At 45.8% G+C, this 14855-nt stretch overlaps 1 protein-coding gene across 2 annotated transcripts in view; it reads left to right on the top strand.

The window, feature by feature from the left end:
* The window catches only part of PALD1 (phosphatase domain containing paladin 1), a 419780-nt gene that overhangs the window by 368149 nt on the left and 36776 nt on the right, over window positions 1–14855 (top strand). For both annotated transcript variants that reach the window (XM_089686197.1, XM_089686198.1), the window contains one exon: window positions 11344–11499. In XM_089686197.1, coding sequence (XP_089542323.1) covers window positions 11344–11499 — 156 coding nt within the window. The remainder of the gene's footprint in view (window positions 1–11343; window positions 11500–14855) is intronic.

Raw genomic sequence — 14855 nt, 5'->3', positions numbered from 1 at the left:
TAGATCTTTTTGTCAGATGTTACTATGGTATACTGAAGTATAATTACAAGCATTTCATAGGTGTCAAAGGCTTTTATTGACAATTGCATTAAATGTATGCAAAGAGTCAATATTTGCAATGTTGACCCTTCTTTTTCAAGACCTCTGCAATTTGCCCTGTCATGCTGTCAATCAACTTCTGGGCCTCATCTCGACTGATGGCAGCCCATTCTTGCAATGCTTGGAGTTTGGTGGTACTCCGATCCCGCAGCTGAATCAACTTTGGGAGATGGTCCTGGCCCTTGCTGGACTTACTTGGGAACCCTGAAGCCTTCTTCACAACAATTGAACCTCTCTCCTTGAAGTTCTTGATGACTCGGTAAATGATTGGTGCAATCTTAGTACCAGCAATATCCTTGCCTGTGAATCCTTTTTTGTGCACGTTTCCTTGCAGGTAACAAAGGTTACCAGAGGAAGAAAAATGATTGCAAGTGTTGCATGACCACACAATTGTCATTCAAAGTGCAACAGCGCTGAAAGCTGAAAATTGGCCTGGGCAGGAAGGGGGTGAAAGTGCCTGGTAGACAAGTGGTTAAAGTGATTTTATTGCTTGTTTAGAATATGTAAATACTTTATTGTGCATAGCCTGGGTACAGTTTCATATTCACATTAAGAGTAAAGATCTATTGCTTATAGATGCCCATTCCCAGCTAGCTCTCAACATGTGTGTAAACTGAATAGGATGTTATAAGTAGTAGGCTGAAATCAAGGAATTACAATGCAAACATGATTTGAGAAACATGTTGCATCAGTAGCAAAAACATTCCAGATTGCTTGAAAATCTATTGTTTGACAATTAAATTGTCTAACCACTAGCAAACCGTCCCCTGTAGATATGTGTATGTATGTAGTGGTACCATCTTGAGGGTCGCTGTGTTTCTGGATCCCCCTAAGCTCCGCCCAGCCAAGCAACACACATTTTCCACACTTGTATCCACAGTCAATGAACAGTCCATGAACTTGGTTTTTGTTATTTTATTAGGGGAAATAACTTGGATAGGGTAATAGGGATTATGGGAAGCCCAGTTTTACTGAATCAGTGCATGGGGACAACTTCCTATTTACAGAAACAGATCCTGGACTGTTCTTTTCCTTGAAAGCCGTCAGCCTTTGTGGATCAGTAGCAACAGCCCCCTACAGGCTAAGGACTCGAAGCCCCCTTGTAGGACTGCTTCCAACTCTACAGCCTGCAGACACTACCAGCCCTCCTGACTACTCTGAACTCCCGCGACAAGGATAAAAGATTAAGCCCAGCGCTGTCCTTTGAAAGCTTTCTACATGTGGCTGTTTCTCCCCTTGTAAATTCCTTGGTGTGCTGATGTACTCACTCTGTCTTCTTTGCTCCCTCTGCTTGCAGGCCTTGCAGGCCAATGACTTATGGACAGGACCTGCTGATTGGCTTAGCAAATTATAGTACACATCCCTGTGTTTACTAACACAGGACTCTGTACACTAAAAACAGTCACATTTCTTATTAAAATCAGCACACATTGCACACATTATACTTGTTCGCCACACAGTTAACCCTTTGATTGCCCCAAGATAATAACTCCTTCCCAGCCAGTGGCATTAGTACAGTGACAATGTATAATATTATCACTGTATTAGTGTCACTGGAGATGTCCTTGTCAGTTAGTTCCCACTCAGTGTCAGTGTCAGATTGCCCTCTGCACAGTCCCACTATAAGTCGCTGATCACTGCCAATACTAGTATAAAAATTAATAAATATTTCAGTACATATAGCATGGTTTATAGACACTACAACTTTCAAACAAATCAATTAACCTCTTCCCATCCACCCTATAGCAGAAGCACTGTTACAGGGCAGCATGGGTGCGCACAATCCCGTATATATACATGTGATTTTGCATTTCCGGGTAGGGGGCGCACGAGCCCTGGCCGTGCCACTATTCATGGCCTCGGCTGTCAATCGCTGGGTCCCAGCCACAAAACAGTTCTCTCCCCTGTCAGCTCCTGCACACCGCTTTGCATGGCTGAAGCACAAACATAGTCCAGTATGTAAAACTGCGCACAGCACACAGTTAACCCTTTGATCACCCCACGTGTTAACCTCTTCCTGCCCAGTGCCATTAGTACAGTGTCAGTGCTTTTTATTAGCACTGATCCCTGTGATGGTGTCACTGCGGAAGTCAGTTCCCCCCAGTGTCAGAATGCTCCCTGCAGTCCCGCTGATCACCGTCATTACTAGTAATAAAAAAAAAAATCACAGTATATATACTGCCATTTGAAAACGTCATAACTTTCACGTAAACCAACTAATTTACACATATTGAGATTTTTTTTTTTTTTTTTTTAGCAAAGACATGTAGCAGAATACATTTTGGCCTAAATTTATGAAGAAATTAGATTTTTAAAATTTCTTTACTGGACACTTTTAATAGCAAAAAGTTAAAAATATTGTTTTTTTTCTGAAAATTGTTGGGCTTTGTTTTTTTTGGGCAAAAAATTAAAAACCACACAGGTGATCAAATACCACTGAAAGAAAGCTGTATTTGTGGGAAAAAAGGGACGTAAATTTCATTTGCGTGCAGCGTTGCATGATCATGTAATCGTCAGTTAAAGTAACTCAAAAAATGGCCTGGTCAGGAAGGGGGGTAAATCCTCTGGAGGGCAAGTGGTTAATGAACACTTATTGGGATTTTTACACTTTGGCCTAAATTTATGAAGAAATTAGATTTTTAAATTTTTTTTATTGGATATGTTTTATAGCAGAATTTTTTTTCCGTTTATATAATTAAAATAATTTAAAAACGACGTGGTGATCAAATACCACCAAACAAAGCTCTATTTGTATGAAAAAAATATATATACATTTTATTTGGGTCCAGTGCTGCATGACCGCGCAATTGCCAGTTAAAGTAATCCTAAAGGTAGAGTTTTTTTTTTAAATAACAAACATGTTATACTTACCTGCTCTGTGCAATGGCTCCTGGCTCTTCCTCTTATCCAGGTGCCCTCATAGCAAGTCATTCGCTATGGGGAGATATGTGCGTGCTCGCTTCCGAGACTCGCTTTGAGTGTCCATAAGACACACAGTACAGGGCTGAGACCTGCCCCTCCTCACTCCTCCCTGGCTGTGGTTGACAGCTGCATGAGCTAATAGCTCCCACTGCTGTCTCTCGGCTAATGAGTATGCAGGGACCTGGGAGTGCATCCACTCTCATGCACATCACTGGATCGATATTGGGCTCAGGTAAGTATTGGGGGGAGCTGCAGGGTAAGCTGCATACTGAAGGTTTTTTACCTTCATTCATAGAATGCATGAAAGTAAAACCCTCTGCCTTTAGAACCACTTTAAAGGATAAGTTCACCTTTGGAAACATGTTACATGTTCCACCCATTTTTAGGGTGGAACATGTAACATGTTCCCATAGCTGCAGCCACGCCCGCCGCCCCCCTCCCTCTGAAAGATAATATGGGGAAAAGTCTCCTCATACTATCCGTCAGATTTGAAAACAGCGCAGCTGTCAGGCTCCGCCCAAAGGGATCTCTAGTGGTCCACGGCACGGGGTTTCCCAGGACGCGGAGTCTAAGTCCCAGTCTGCCTTTTCACCAGGGCCCCTGATGGTGGGGATGGACTTGGTGCAAGACTGAATCCAGGTCGCGTTCCTGGGCACCCCCGGCGGCGGCAGAGGGGTCCCGCTGAGGGTATGTGCCCGGATTGAGCCTGCTGTGAAGGGGACGACAGATCCCGATCCGAGCGGGATGGATGGGATGACAGATCCCGATCCGAGCGGGATGGATGGGCGACTGTCAGGAGTAGGCGAGGTCAGACTAGCCGGGTCGGTATTGTGTGGGCAGCGTGGTACAGGGGGAGTAAGCGGAGAATGGTCGGGGTCACAAGCCAGGTTCAGCAGGTAGCGGGCAGCATGGTACCGAGGGTCAGGCAGAGGGATGGTCAGGAACGAGCCGGGGTCAGAGCAGGAGAAGGTCAGCATAAACAGAACAGGCAGAGTTTGGCAACAAGGAAGCGTACTTACAGGACAGGAAACAAGACCTTGCGGCAACTTGGAGATGCACAGGGCAGCTTTAAATAGAGAGCCCTGCTCTCCCATTGGTGCGGCCGCGATCGCTACTGCGCATGCGCGGCCGATGCGATCGCCGAGGACTCTGCGCTCGCCGGCTGGGACGGATCGGCGGTCTGCGCATGCGCGCGCCGCCAAGGACCCGGGATCCCTGACATTGCCCCCCCCCCTACAGGCAACCTCCGGATGCCCAACCGACCCCTACTCAACGGCTGGTTCCGAAGAAATTCCCGCACGAGCCTTGGGGCGTGCACATTTTGGGCCGGCTCCCATGAATTTTCCTCCGCCCCATATCCTTTCCATTTAACCAGAAACTGAGTTTGGCCTCCCCTCTTCCTGCAATCTAAGATAGCTTCAACTTCAAATTCCTCCTCCCCATCCACGTCTACTGCCTCCGGTGGTTTAGACCTTCGATCCGGGAAGGGGTCTGGAGTTGCTGGTTTCAACAGGGACACATGGAAGACCGGATGAACCTTCATAGATTCGGGCAGTGCCAGCTCGTATGCCACCTCGTTGATCTTACGTTTGACCCGGAAAGGCCCCAAGAACTTGGGAGCCAATTTCTTTGAAGGGCAGGACATTTTTAAATTTGCGGTGGACAACCAAACCTGGTCCTCTGGCCGCAAACTCAATTCCCCTCTTCTTTTCTTATCAAATGCCCTCTTATTGTCATCCTGGGCCTTTGCCATTGCTTCCTGCAATACCTTGCTATTGGTTGACAGAAAGGTCAACATATCCTGCGTGGCTGGGACTGCAACCTCCGGGATTAGATCTGGCAGGAATACAGGGTGGAACCCATAGTTCGCGAAAAACGGGGACTGTCTAGTAGCAGAGTGACTTGCATTATTATATGTGAATTCCGCAAGCGGCAGTCATCCCAGTCATCTTGGAGGAAGGTGGTATAGCACCTGAGGTACTGCTCTAGGGTCTGGTTTGTACGCTCCGTCTGGCCATTGGTCTGTGGGTGATAAGCTGAGGAGAACGATAACTTAATTCCCAGGGTTTCACATAGAGCTTTCCAGAACCTGGACGTAAACTGAACCCCTCTGTCAGATACAATGTCCCTGGGAATTCCGTGGAGTCTTACCACTTCCTTAATAAACACACGTGCTGTCTCAAGGGCCGTAGGTGTGTCCTTTAGAGGTACAAAATGGGCCATCTTGGACAGGCGGTCTACAATCACAAAGATTGCTGTGTGGTCCTGAGAGGGTGGAAGTTCCACGATAAAGTCAATGGAAATCATGGTCCATGGCCTGTTGGGTATGGGTAATGGGCGCAAGAGACCCCAAGCTTTATTCCTAGTGGGTTTGTTTCTCTGACAAACGGGACAGGTCTTTATGTAGGTTTCGCACTCTCTGGCCATATTAGGCCACCAGAATGTACGCTGCAGCAGCTCCAAGGTCTTACGTACCCCAAAGTGCCCGGCCAGCGGGTGATCATGGCAGTATCCTAATACCAATGTACGGGCCTCCTCAGGGACCACAATCTGACCCTCCTTCCAAAAAAGTCCTTCCCTATTTATAAGGGGACACCGGGTGGACCTTGCATTCCTACGGACGCGGTCTGCAGTTGAGAATGGAGCTCCGATTGGAGAACTAGGAAATTTCCTGGGGACAGGATAGTGTCTGGCTTGGGATTCTCTTCGGGATCCCCAAACATGCGGGAGAGCGCGTCTGGTTTTGTGTTCTTAGACCCTGGCCTATAGGTTATATGGAAAAAGAACCGGGAAAAGAACAGCACCCACCTGGCTTGACGTGGCCTCAGACGTTTAGCTGTCCTCAGATATTCTAGGTTCTTATGATCCATAAAAATCAAGATTGGGTGTACCGCCCCCTCTAACAAGTATCTCCATTCCTCTAGTGCCACCTTAATCGCCAAGAGCTCCCGATCCCCGATATCATAATTCCTTTCCGCAGGAGTTAGTTTCCTGGAGAAGAAAGCCACCGGGTGCATGAGTTCTTTGATGCCCTTCCTCTGGGACAGGATCGCCCCGACCGCATTCTCGGATGCGTCCACCTCCAAGATATATGGCAAGGACGAATCAGGGTGGCTCAAAATAGGAGCTGCCGTAAACAATTCCTTTAAGGCTTCGAAAGCCCTCTGTGCCTCAGGTGTCCATTGGAAGCGAACCCCCTGCCTGGTCAGCTGGGTGATAGGGGACACTAGGCCCGAAAAGTTCTTAATGAACTTTCTGTAGAAGTTCGCGAAGCCGATTAAGCGTTGGACCGCTTTCTTATCAGTGGGGGCTGGCCAATCTAAAATGGCCGAAACCTTTTGGGGATCCATGGCTACTCCTGTGGGAGAGATGGTTAGACCCAGAAACGAAATACTACTCTGTTCAAAGCAGCACTTGTCTGCCTTGGCATATAAGCTGTGTTGGCGGAGCCGTTCTAACACGCGCCTCACGTGACCTCTATGGTCCTCCAAGGTTGGGGAAAAGACAAGGATATCGTCCAGGTATACGATGACGAAGACATCCAGGTAGTCCCTGAACACATCGTTTATGAAATGCTGGAAGGTGGCAGGGGCGTTACATAGGCCGAAGGGCATAACCAAATATTCATAGTGTCCGAATCTGGTACGGAATGCTGTCTTCCACTCATCCCCCTCTCTGATACGAACTAAATTATAGGCACCTCTCAAGTCTAGTTTAGTGAAGACAGATGCTGACTTCAGCCTCTGAAAAAGCTCGGGGACTAGTGGTAGCGGGTAACGGTTCTTTACTGTGACCTTATTCAAGTCCCGGTAATCTACGCAGGGCCGGAGGGACTTGTCCTTTTGTTCCACAAAGAAAATGCCCGCCCCGGCTGGTGACGTGGAGGGTCTAATAAACCCCTTATGGAGGTTTTCATCGATATATTCTTTTAGCACCCCTAACTCCCGCTCGGATAAGGGGAATATCCGTCCAAATGGGATTTCCGACCCTGGGAGGAGATCAATTGGGCAGTCATAAGCTCGGTGCGGGGGAAGAGTGTCCGCCCCCCGCTTGCTAAACACATCCAGAAAACTATGGTAGACTGACGGAATGACTTGCGCCAGCTCCGCATCTGTCTCTAGACACAACAAAGTCGGCGGAATCGGGGAGATCTTAGGGAGGCAATGCTGCTGGCAGTATGGGGAGAGGAACTGCATAGAACCCGCCTTCCAGTCCACCTGGGGATTATGGGCTCGTAACCACGGGAGCCCCAAAATAATTGGAAATAATGGGGATGCTATGGCGTCCAACCGAAGGAGTTCTTCATGATGGGTCGATACGGTAGTACGGATAGGTGGGGTCTCGTGGTCCACCACCCCTGACTTAATACGTGATCCATCTGCTAGAAAAATATTCAATCCCACCTCCTTGGTTTGTAGGGGAATTTGTTGCTGAACTGCAAAGTCTAAATCTATGAAGCAACTACACGCCCCAGAATCCACAATTGCTGTGGTCACCACTGTTCTCCCCGGCAGCTGAAGTGACACAGGTACCGCTAGATAACTAGTGTTGCCCACACTGTTAGAAGTGACCGTAGAGAAAACAGCGGAACACTTACCCCTCTTGGCTGGACAGGTACGTACCACATGGCCTGCTCCCCCACAGTAGAGGCAGAGATGGTTGGTAAGACGCCTCTGGCGTTCCTCAGGCGTAAGTGTCGGCCGGATCCTTCCCGATGGCCCGGTCTCGGGTGTATCCATAGCATCCTGATTCTGGCTTGCCGGCTGTAACTGGGTTGAGGCCTGAGGGGGTGTTCCAGTTGGTCCTTGTCCTTGGTTGCACCTTTCCTGCCTGCGCTCCCGCAACCAGCGGTCAAATAGTCAAAGCTATTAAGGCCTCCAAAGTGCTAGGTATGTCTATTCGGGCCAATTCGTCCTTCAGGGATTCAGCTAACCCTACGCGGAACTGGTGGTGCAGAGCCGCCTCGTTCCATTGGCTGTCACTATGCCAACGCCTGAATTCGGCGGCATAGTCCTCCACTGTCCGGTGACCCTGCCTGAGCGTATATAGGGCCCTCTCGGCCGTTGCGGTGCGCAGCGGGTCGTCATACAAGAGGGCCATAGCCTCAAAAAATACCGTCACTGACTTCAACAGTGGGTTTCGATTCTCTCGGAGCCGGTGGGCCCAGTCTTGGGGTCCCCCCTGTAGTAGGGAAATAATGAACCCTACCCTCACCGATTCGGAGGAAAAGGTCCGAGGCTGGAGGTCAAGGTATAGCTGACAGGAGTTACGAAAGGCCCTGAATCTACTTCGGTCTCCGGAAAAACATTCCGGTGTGGGGACACGGGGTTCTGGTGCGGGTAACAACCCCGGAGTCTCCCTAGTGGGTTCCCCGGACCCCCTGGTAGAGGTAGCTAAGGTCTGCATGCGACTGTCCAATACCGTATAACCTTCCTGTAGGCCCCTAATTCCCAGTGTAAGGGTCTCCATCTGTTGGCAGATGTCGTCCAGAGGGGAAGTTCCCCTTCCAGGCTCAGTCATGGCCGCAAGGTACTGTCAGGCTCCGCCCAACGGGATCTCTAGTGGTCCACGGCACGGGGTTTCCCAGGACGCGGAGTCTAAGTCCCAGTCTGCCTTTTCACCAGGGCCCCTGATGGTGGGGATGGACTTGGTGCAAGACTGACACCAGGTCGCGTTCCTGGGCACCCCCGGCGGCGGCAGAGGGGTCCCGCTGAGGGTATGTGCCCGGATTGAGCCTGCTGTGAAGGGGACGACAGATCCCGATCCGAGCGGGATGGATGGGATGACAGATCCCGATCCGAGCGGGATGGATGGGCGACTGTCAGGAGTAGGCGAGGTCAGACTAGCCGGGTCGGTATTGTGCGGGCAGCGTGGTACAGGGGGAGTAAGCGGAGAATGGTCGGGGTCACAAGCCAGGTTCAGCAGGTAGCGGGCAGCGTGGTACCGAGGGTCAGGCAGAGGGATGGTCAGGAACGAGCCGGGGTCAGAGCAGGAGAAGGTCAGCATAAACAGAACAGGCAGAGTTTGGCAACAAGGAAGCGTACTTACAGGACAGGAAACAAGACCTTGCGGCAACTTGGAGATGCACAGGGCAGCTTTAAATAGAGCGCCCTGCTCTCCCATTGGTGCGGCCCCGATCGCTACTGCGCATGCGCGGCCGATGCGATCGCCGAGGACTCTGCGCTCGCCGGCTGGGACGGATCGGCGGTCTGCGCGTGCGCTCGCCGCCAAGGACCCGGGATCCCTGACAGCAGCCATGCAGGGCTCCACCCACACGACCGCGTCATTCATTCACGGACGTCCGTGAATGAATGAACTGCAAGTCCCGACAGCCTTAACGACTGTAAGCTTGTAGTTTTCAATGGACTACCATGGCTCTGTGGTAGTTAATTGAACCTTCCTGTTAGAATATCTGCTTGGCCAAACATCCTGTACGGCAAGCAGATATTCTGACAGGTCTGCAGGAGACCTGCATGGCATCAGTCATCTACTGGTCGCTGGTGCAATGCTTTCCAGGTTCCTTTGGACAAAAATAATAAATGCACATTTTTTTTTACCTGAAAAAAATTAGCATTTATTATTTTTGTCCAAAAGGTGAACTTATCCTTTAAAGTAGCGCAATGCCAAATAGCAAAAAAATGCTCTGGTCATGAAGGGGGTAAAATCTTCCAGATCTTAACCACTTCAACCACTTCACCCTTTAGTAAAAAAAAACAAAAACCCAAATTCGTTTATAACCAAAAATTATAATTTTTCAAAAAACATTTTTACATTTTTATTTAATTTTTTTATATAATTTTTTTTTTAACATACCGTCACCCTGGTGACACTGTTCACTATGGTGACACTGTACTACTTGTGGGGGGTGATGGAAGATTTGTTTTTGGTTTTTTTTACACTTATTGCTTTTACACCCATAAAGGCTGTAAAAGCAATCATTTCTCCTCTCTGGCTGCATTCTTGCAGACATTGAGAAATACTGTGAGAGCTGTGATTGGTCACACCTTGTCACATGGTACAAGGCTGTTCTGAATAGCCTTGTACCATGTAATCTCTGTGATCATTCACAGATTTCACTAGTAGTAAGCAATGATGTCAGGAAGTGATATCTTGCTTACTACTATTCATGTGATCACTGATTGGCCAATCACTGATCACATGATCGAGACCTCACACAGTGGTCCCGTACAGCGATCGGTGTTCCGCTGTGTCCTCCAGACACAGTGGGCACCGGATCGTGGTGCTGCACGCTCCCAGGGAGCGCGCACAGGCAGGGAATGTGGGAGGACATTTATAAATGCTCACCCACTCCTGCACTGCTCCCATCCGGCTGTTTATGTACATGGGCCAGACAGGAAGTGGTTAAGCAAGTTGTTTTCAAATTGATAAACAGTGGCAAGACTGAAATCTTAAGTCTCTTGAAACCATTGTCAAAGCATTGTGTTTAGTTGAAAAAGCAGGTGAACACCTTATCTTACATTGTGTCATGATGAAAAATCAGCCTCTGTGGACAGTAGTCTTTTCGAAAAATACAATACATTGCTTGAGGTGTTTATATCTGACTTTTCAGACTCTCTGACTGGCTTGTTATGGGGCTGATTTAGATATGGTTCATACTAGTTTGATGCGTTGTGAATGCAATTTGTGGTTTGATAATATAGTACAGGTGCTGTACTACTATTACTGCTAGTACTACTGTCCTGGAACGAACGAGTATAGTTCACTAAATACACACCAAAATTGCATCAAAAACACATGTACATGCATTTTTGATATGTTTTCATTCAAGTCTCTGGGTCACGAAATCATACTGCATTACACCAATGTAGCACAGGACCCTTACCCAACCTCTCATTGCAGTTGAACTGCATCAATGTGAATGCTATTTCCAATGTCATTCTATTCTGTATGACTCAAGTTGCATTAGAAAAAAATTGCACTAGTATGAACCAGGCTTTACTAAATGTAAATAGGCTGTTCATTCCAGAGCTTAAAGAATGAGATGAAACTGTGCTGACATCCATCATCCAGTCATGTGCAAGCAAAATACTGTGTTGTTGTTTTTTACTTGCATGTAATTGGGTATTCTTTTTAAAGTCAATTTTTACTGTGGAAAAATCCCCAAATCACCAGCTTTATTGCCTTAGTTAATCAACCCCTATGTGTCCAAATTCAATCCATACACTGTATTGATAGTTCAAATTATTACTTGGATCTTAGATAAAATTAGTGCTGAAATGGCATATATCTAGAATGTTATGATTTCATATTTCGAAATCTCAAAATAGAAGATTTACTTCACTGTGTTTTTTTCTCCATCAGATTAAAACTGCTAAAAATGTTACAGAAATGCAGCTACTTCAGCTTCACAGCCTTCAGTACTTGGAGAGATACATTTATCTGATCCTATTTAATGCCTACCTGCATCTGGAGAAGAAGGACACATGGCAAAGACCCTTCAGCAAGTGGATGCATGAGGTGTGTACAGCTACTTTTTCCTGTTCTATGTTTATATTACAACTTAAATACAAGTGCAGCACTTATAGTTAACAAATAGTAAATCATAAAAAACTGTTCAATCTCATATACAATTATAATGCAAAAAAAAAACTCCCACGAAAAGTCCACCATAAAAAGTGCAGGTTCAGTGCCTTTCTCACGGAGAAAAGAAAAGAAATGTTCCAAATCAAGGCAAAAAGAACTAGACACTTCCACCAATCCACCACTGTGCATGTGATTGGACCCTTACCAAATGATACGACCACCGGTTAGGGTATGGTCATAAAAGCTTCAAATCAATCCACGCTTGGGATATGTTTATCTTGGATATCAAAGTTCCTCCCGACGTAGCTTCTCAAAGATATCAATAAAAGTAAGTAGAAACACCAGGGACTCTCATAGTTTAGTAAGTAAAAAACTTCACAATTTATTAAAGATTAAAACTACTCACAAGAGTGTATAAAAGCCAAGCAGTAATCATACAGTCTTCACAATATTTTTCCTCCTCTGCTTGTGTTGTGCAAAACTCCACTTCCAGGTCTCTATCAGCATAATGACGTCACATCCTGTGGCCTTGTCTGATGTGATTTATCATAGCTAACATCAGGGGGAGTGGCCTAGGCCACGTTGTTATGCTGATTGAGTGGAGTTTTGCACAACACGAGCAGAGGAAGAAAAATACTGCGATTTTTAGGTCCAATCTGAATGGAGCCTTAGCATTTTATTAGCGCTTTTACAGTACATCTAGAGGAAAAAAAAGGTAGAAAAAGCTGTTAGGAGCGTTTTAGCCGCATTTAGGAGCGTTCAGTGTTTTTTTTTCTGCTGGCAAATCGCTCCTTGAAACTGCAACAAAAAGCTTTTTTTTCTGTTCCTAGAAGCTTAAAAAACGTTTATAGCCTACGCTAGTGTGCATGGACATATAAGATAACATTTGCTTCTAGGGGCAAAAAAAACCCCACTCATAACCAGCTGCTAGGAGCTTAAAATAATTTAGTGTGCATGAAGCCTTAAACTGCAGAGTGCTGCAAACTATTAGGATTAGGTCAATGTATGAAGACTGGAAGCAATTATACACTGCTCAAGAAAAAAAAAGGAGCACTTTGAAAATACATCAGATCTCAATGGGGAAAAATATCATGCTGGATGTCTATACTGATATGGACTGGGTAATGTGTTAGGAACATAAGGATGCTCCATCGTTTTTGATGGAAATGAAAATTATCAACCTACAGAAGACTCAATTCAAAGACACCCCAAAAATCAAAGTGAAAAAATGATGCAGCAGGCTAATCCATTTTGCTGAAATTTCATTGCAGCAACTCAAAATGGTACTCAGTACTTTGTATGGCCCCCACGTGCTTGTATGCATGCCTGACAACGTCAGGGCATGCTCCTAATGAGACGACGGATGGTGTCCTGGGGTATTTCCTCCCAGATCTGGACCAGGGCATCACTGAGCTCCTGGACAGTCTGAGGTGCAACCTGGCGGCGTCGGATGGACCAAAACATGATATCCCAGAGGCGTTCTATTGGATTTAGGTCAGATGAGTGTGGGGACCATTCAATGGTATCAATTCCTTCATCCTCCAGGGATTGCCTGCATACTCTCACCACTTGAGGCAGGACATTGTTGTGCACCCAGAGGAACCCAGGATCCACTGCACCACTTGCAGTTGTCTAGTTTTAAAAAGTGCAACATCCAAAAAGTTGGAAAGTAGACAGATTTTGTCATTTTCATATTTTTTCTTTATTTTTCCTCTATTTCTATCTGTTGAACATAACTTATTGCCATAGATTATAGTCAAAATATGATTCAAAATGAGGGAATACACTCCCCATACCAGCTTCACAATCAGTAAACCTCTCGGAAACAAAATTTCCCATGAAAAAAAACAAAATAGCTTTTTGACTTTGATAAATAGGCCCCTAGAGCAGAGCTGGATTTGTTAAATAAGTATCAGGTCTCCTGCAGTGCTCTAACTGAACAGCAGTGCACAGATGTTTTCATTTCTAGGGAAAACGTAACTACTTCTAGGAATGAATCTAAACGGAGAATTCACTTATATCATGAATGTCAGCTCTTACCAAATTTTGGGAGAATGCCCAGTCTTCTGTGTTATTTTATATATGAACCTAAAGAGTAATTTATAGCAGTATTGACACCAAAACAGGTTGCTATGCAGTTACCCTTTTAATTGCTATCACGTAGATGGTTCTGAAAAAAACAGATCAATTTTACTGTTGTGGGTTTAGTAACACTATAAAGCTAGCTAAATCAGTCAAAATCCCACAAAAAAAGTCTAAATGCACATGGCTGCGATCAGCTACAAATTCATTCTAACTCGTGGTAAGGTTATTTACACATCATTCTTTTTTTGGTGCTGTTATTTTGCGAAAGCTATTTTTCAGAACAAGAGAGTTAAATTTTGGCGTTAATACTTTCAGCGCAGCGTAACTATTGGATCAATAGTCAATTGACCTTGCCAGCGATCAGCAAATATACAGTAGCCCCTGTAGAGAAGATTGTTAATGCTTATCTTTCCTCTTAAATATCTCACTTGATAAGGAATCATGTGCTGTCTGCTGGGAAACAAGCACTTCCAGGAGTAATGATTTTTTTGTAAGGAGTGGAGGTTGGCGGTGAAAGCTGCAGGGGACACAGGAGGAGATCAACACTTGTGGAAGTGTCAAATGTCCCAGCAAACATTGCAGTACCAGTCCTCCTAAATCAGCAGGGTTGAGTACCAGAGACAGAAGGAGGGGAAAGTATTTACCTTTTTTTTTACAGGTTGCTGCTTTATTTTAATTTGCAGATTGGCATTAGAGTCACATTAGTGTTTTTTTCACAGGTTAAACTAGCCCTGAAATCTGGACAAACAAATATTGTTGAAATACAAGAAGCATATGTATTCTTTCTTGAATCCTGCATTTGAATCTTGAATAGGATTCAAGTGTATTCTTACTTGAATCTGTGCAGTAATCTAGCATGAACGCACCCATGCACATTGCCTCGGCAGGAGTTTCCTGTAATAAACACTGATCTCTGCTGCTCTCTCCCAGTATAGGGTGACAGGTCTTGTACCTGCTCCCCTGTGGCTTTCTGAAGACAAACTGTAATAGGAGAATGTTGTTGGGTCCCTCATACTGCTCTGTTCCGTGATGATGGTGATGTTACCACTATTTTTACAAGCTACTAATATCTGAGTTTGCAAAGACATTTTGAACACACAAAGCAGATTTATATCCATTGCAACAATGAAGAAGTATCTTTAAATAATATTGTGTGTACCTGGAACTCAGCTGTAAAGGAAACCATGCTTAGAAGAAGGTTGGCA

The sequence above is a fragment of the Staurois parvus genome, unplaced genomic scaffold (assembly GCF_062004578.1).
Source record: "Staurois parvus isolate SC_StPar_1 unplaced genomic scaffold, SC_StPar_1.0 ptg000393l, whole genome shotgun sequence".
In the NCBI taxonomy this organism is placed as follows: domain Eukaryota; kingdom Metazoa; phylum Chordata; class Amphibia; order Anura; family Ranidae; genus Staurois; species Staurois parvus.
Note: the sequence above shows the minus strand (reverse complement) of the source record. Positions and strands in the feature narration are given on the sequence as shown.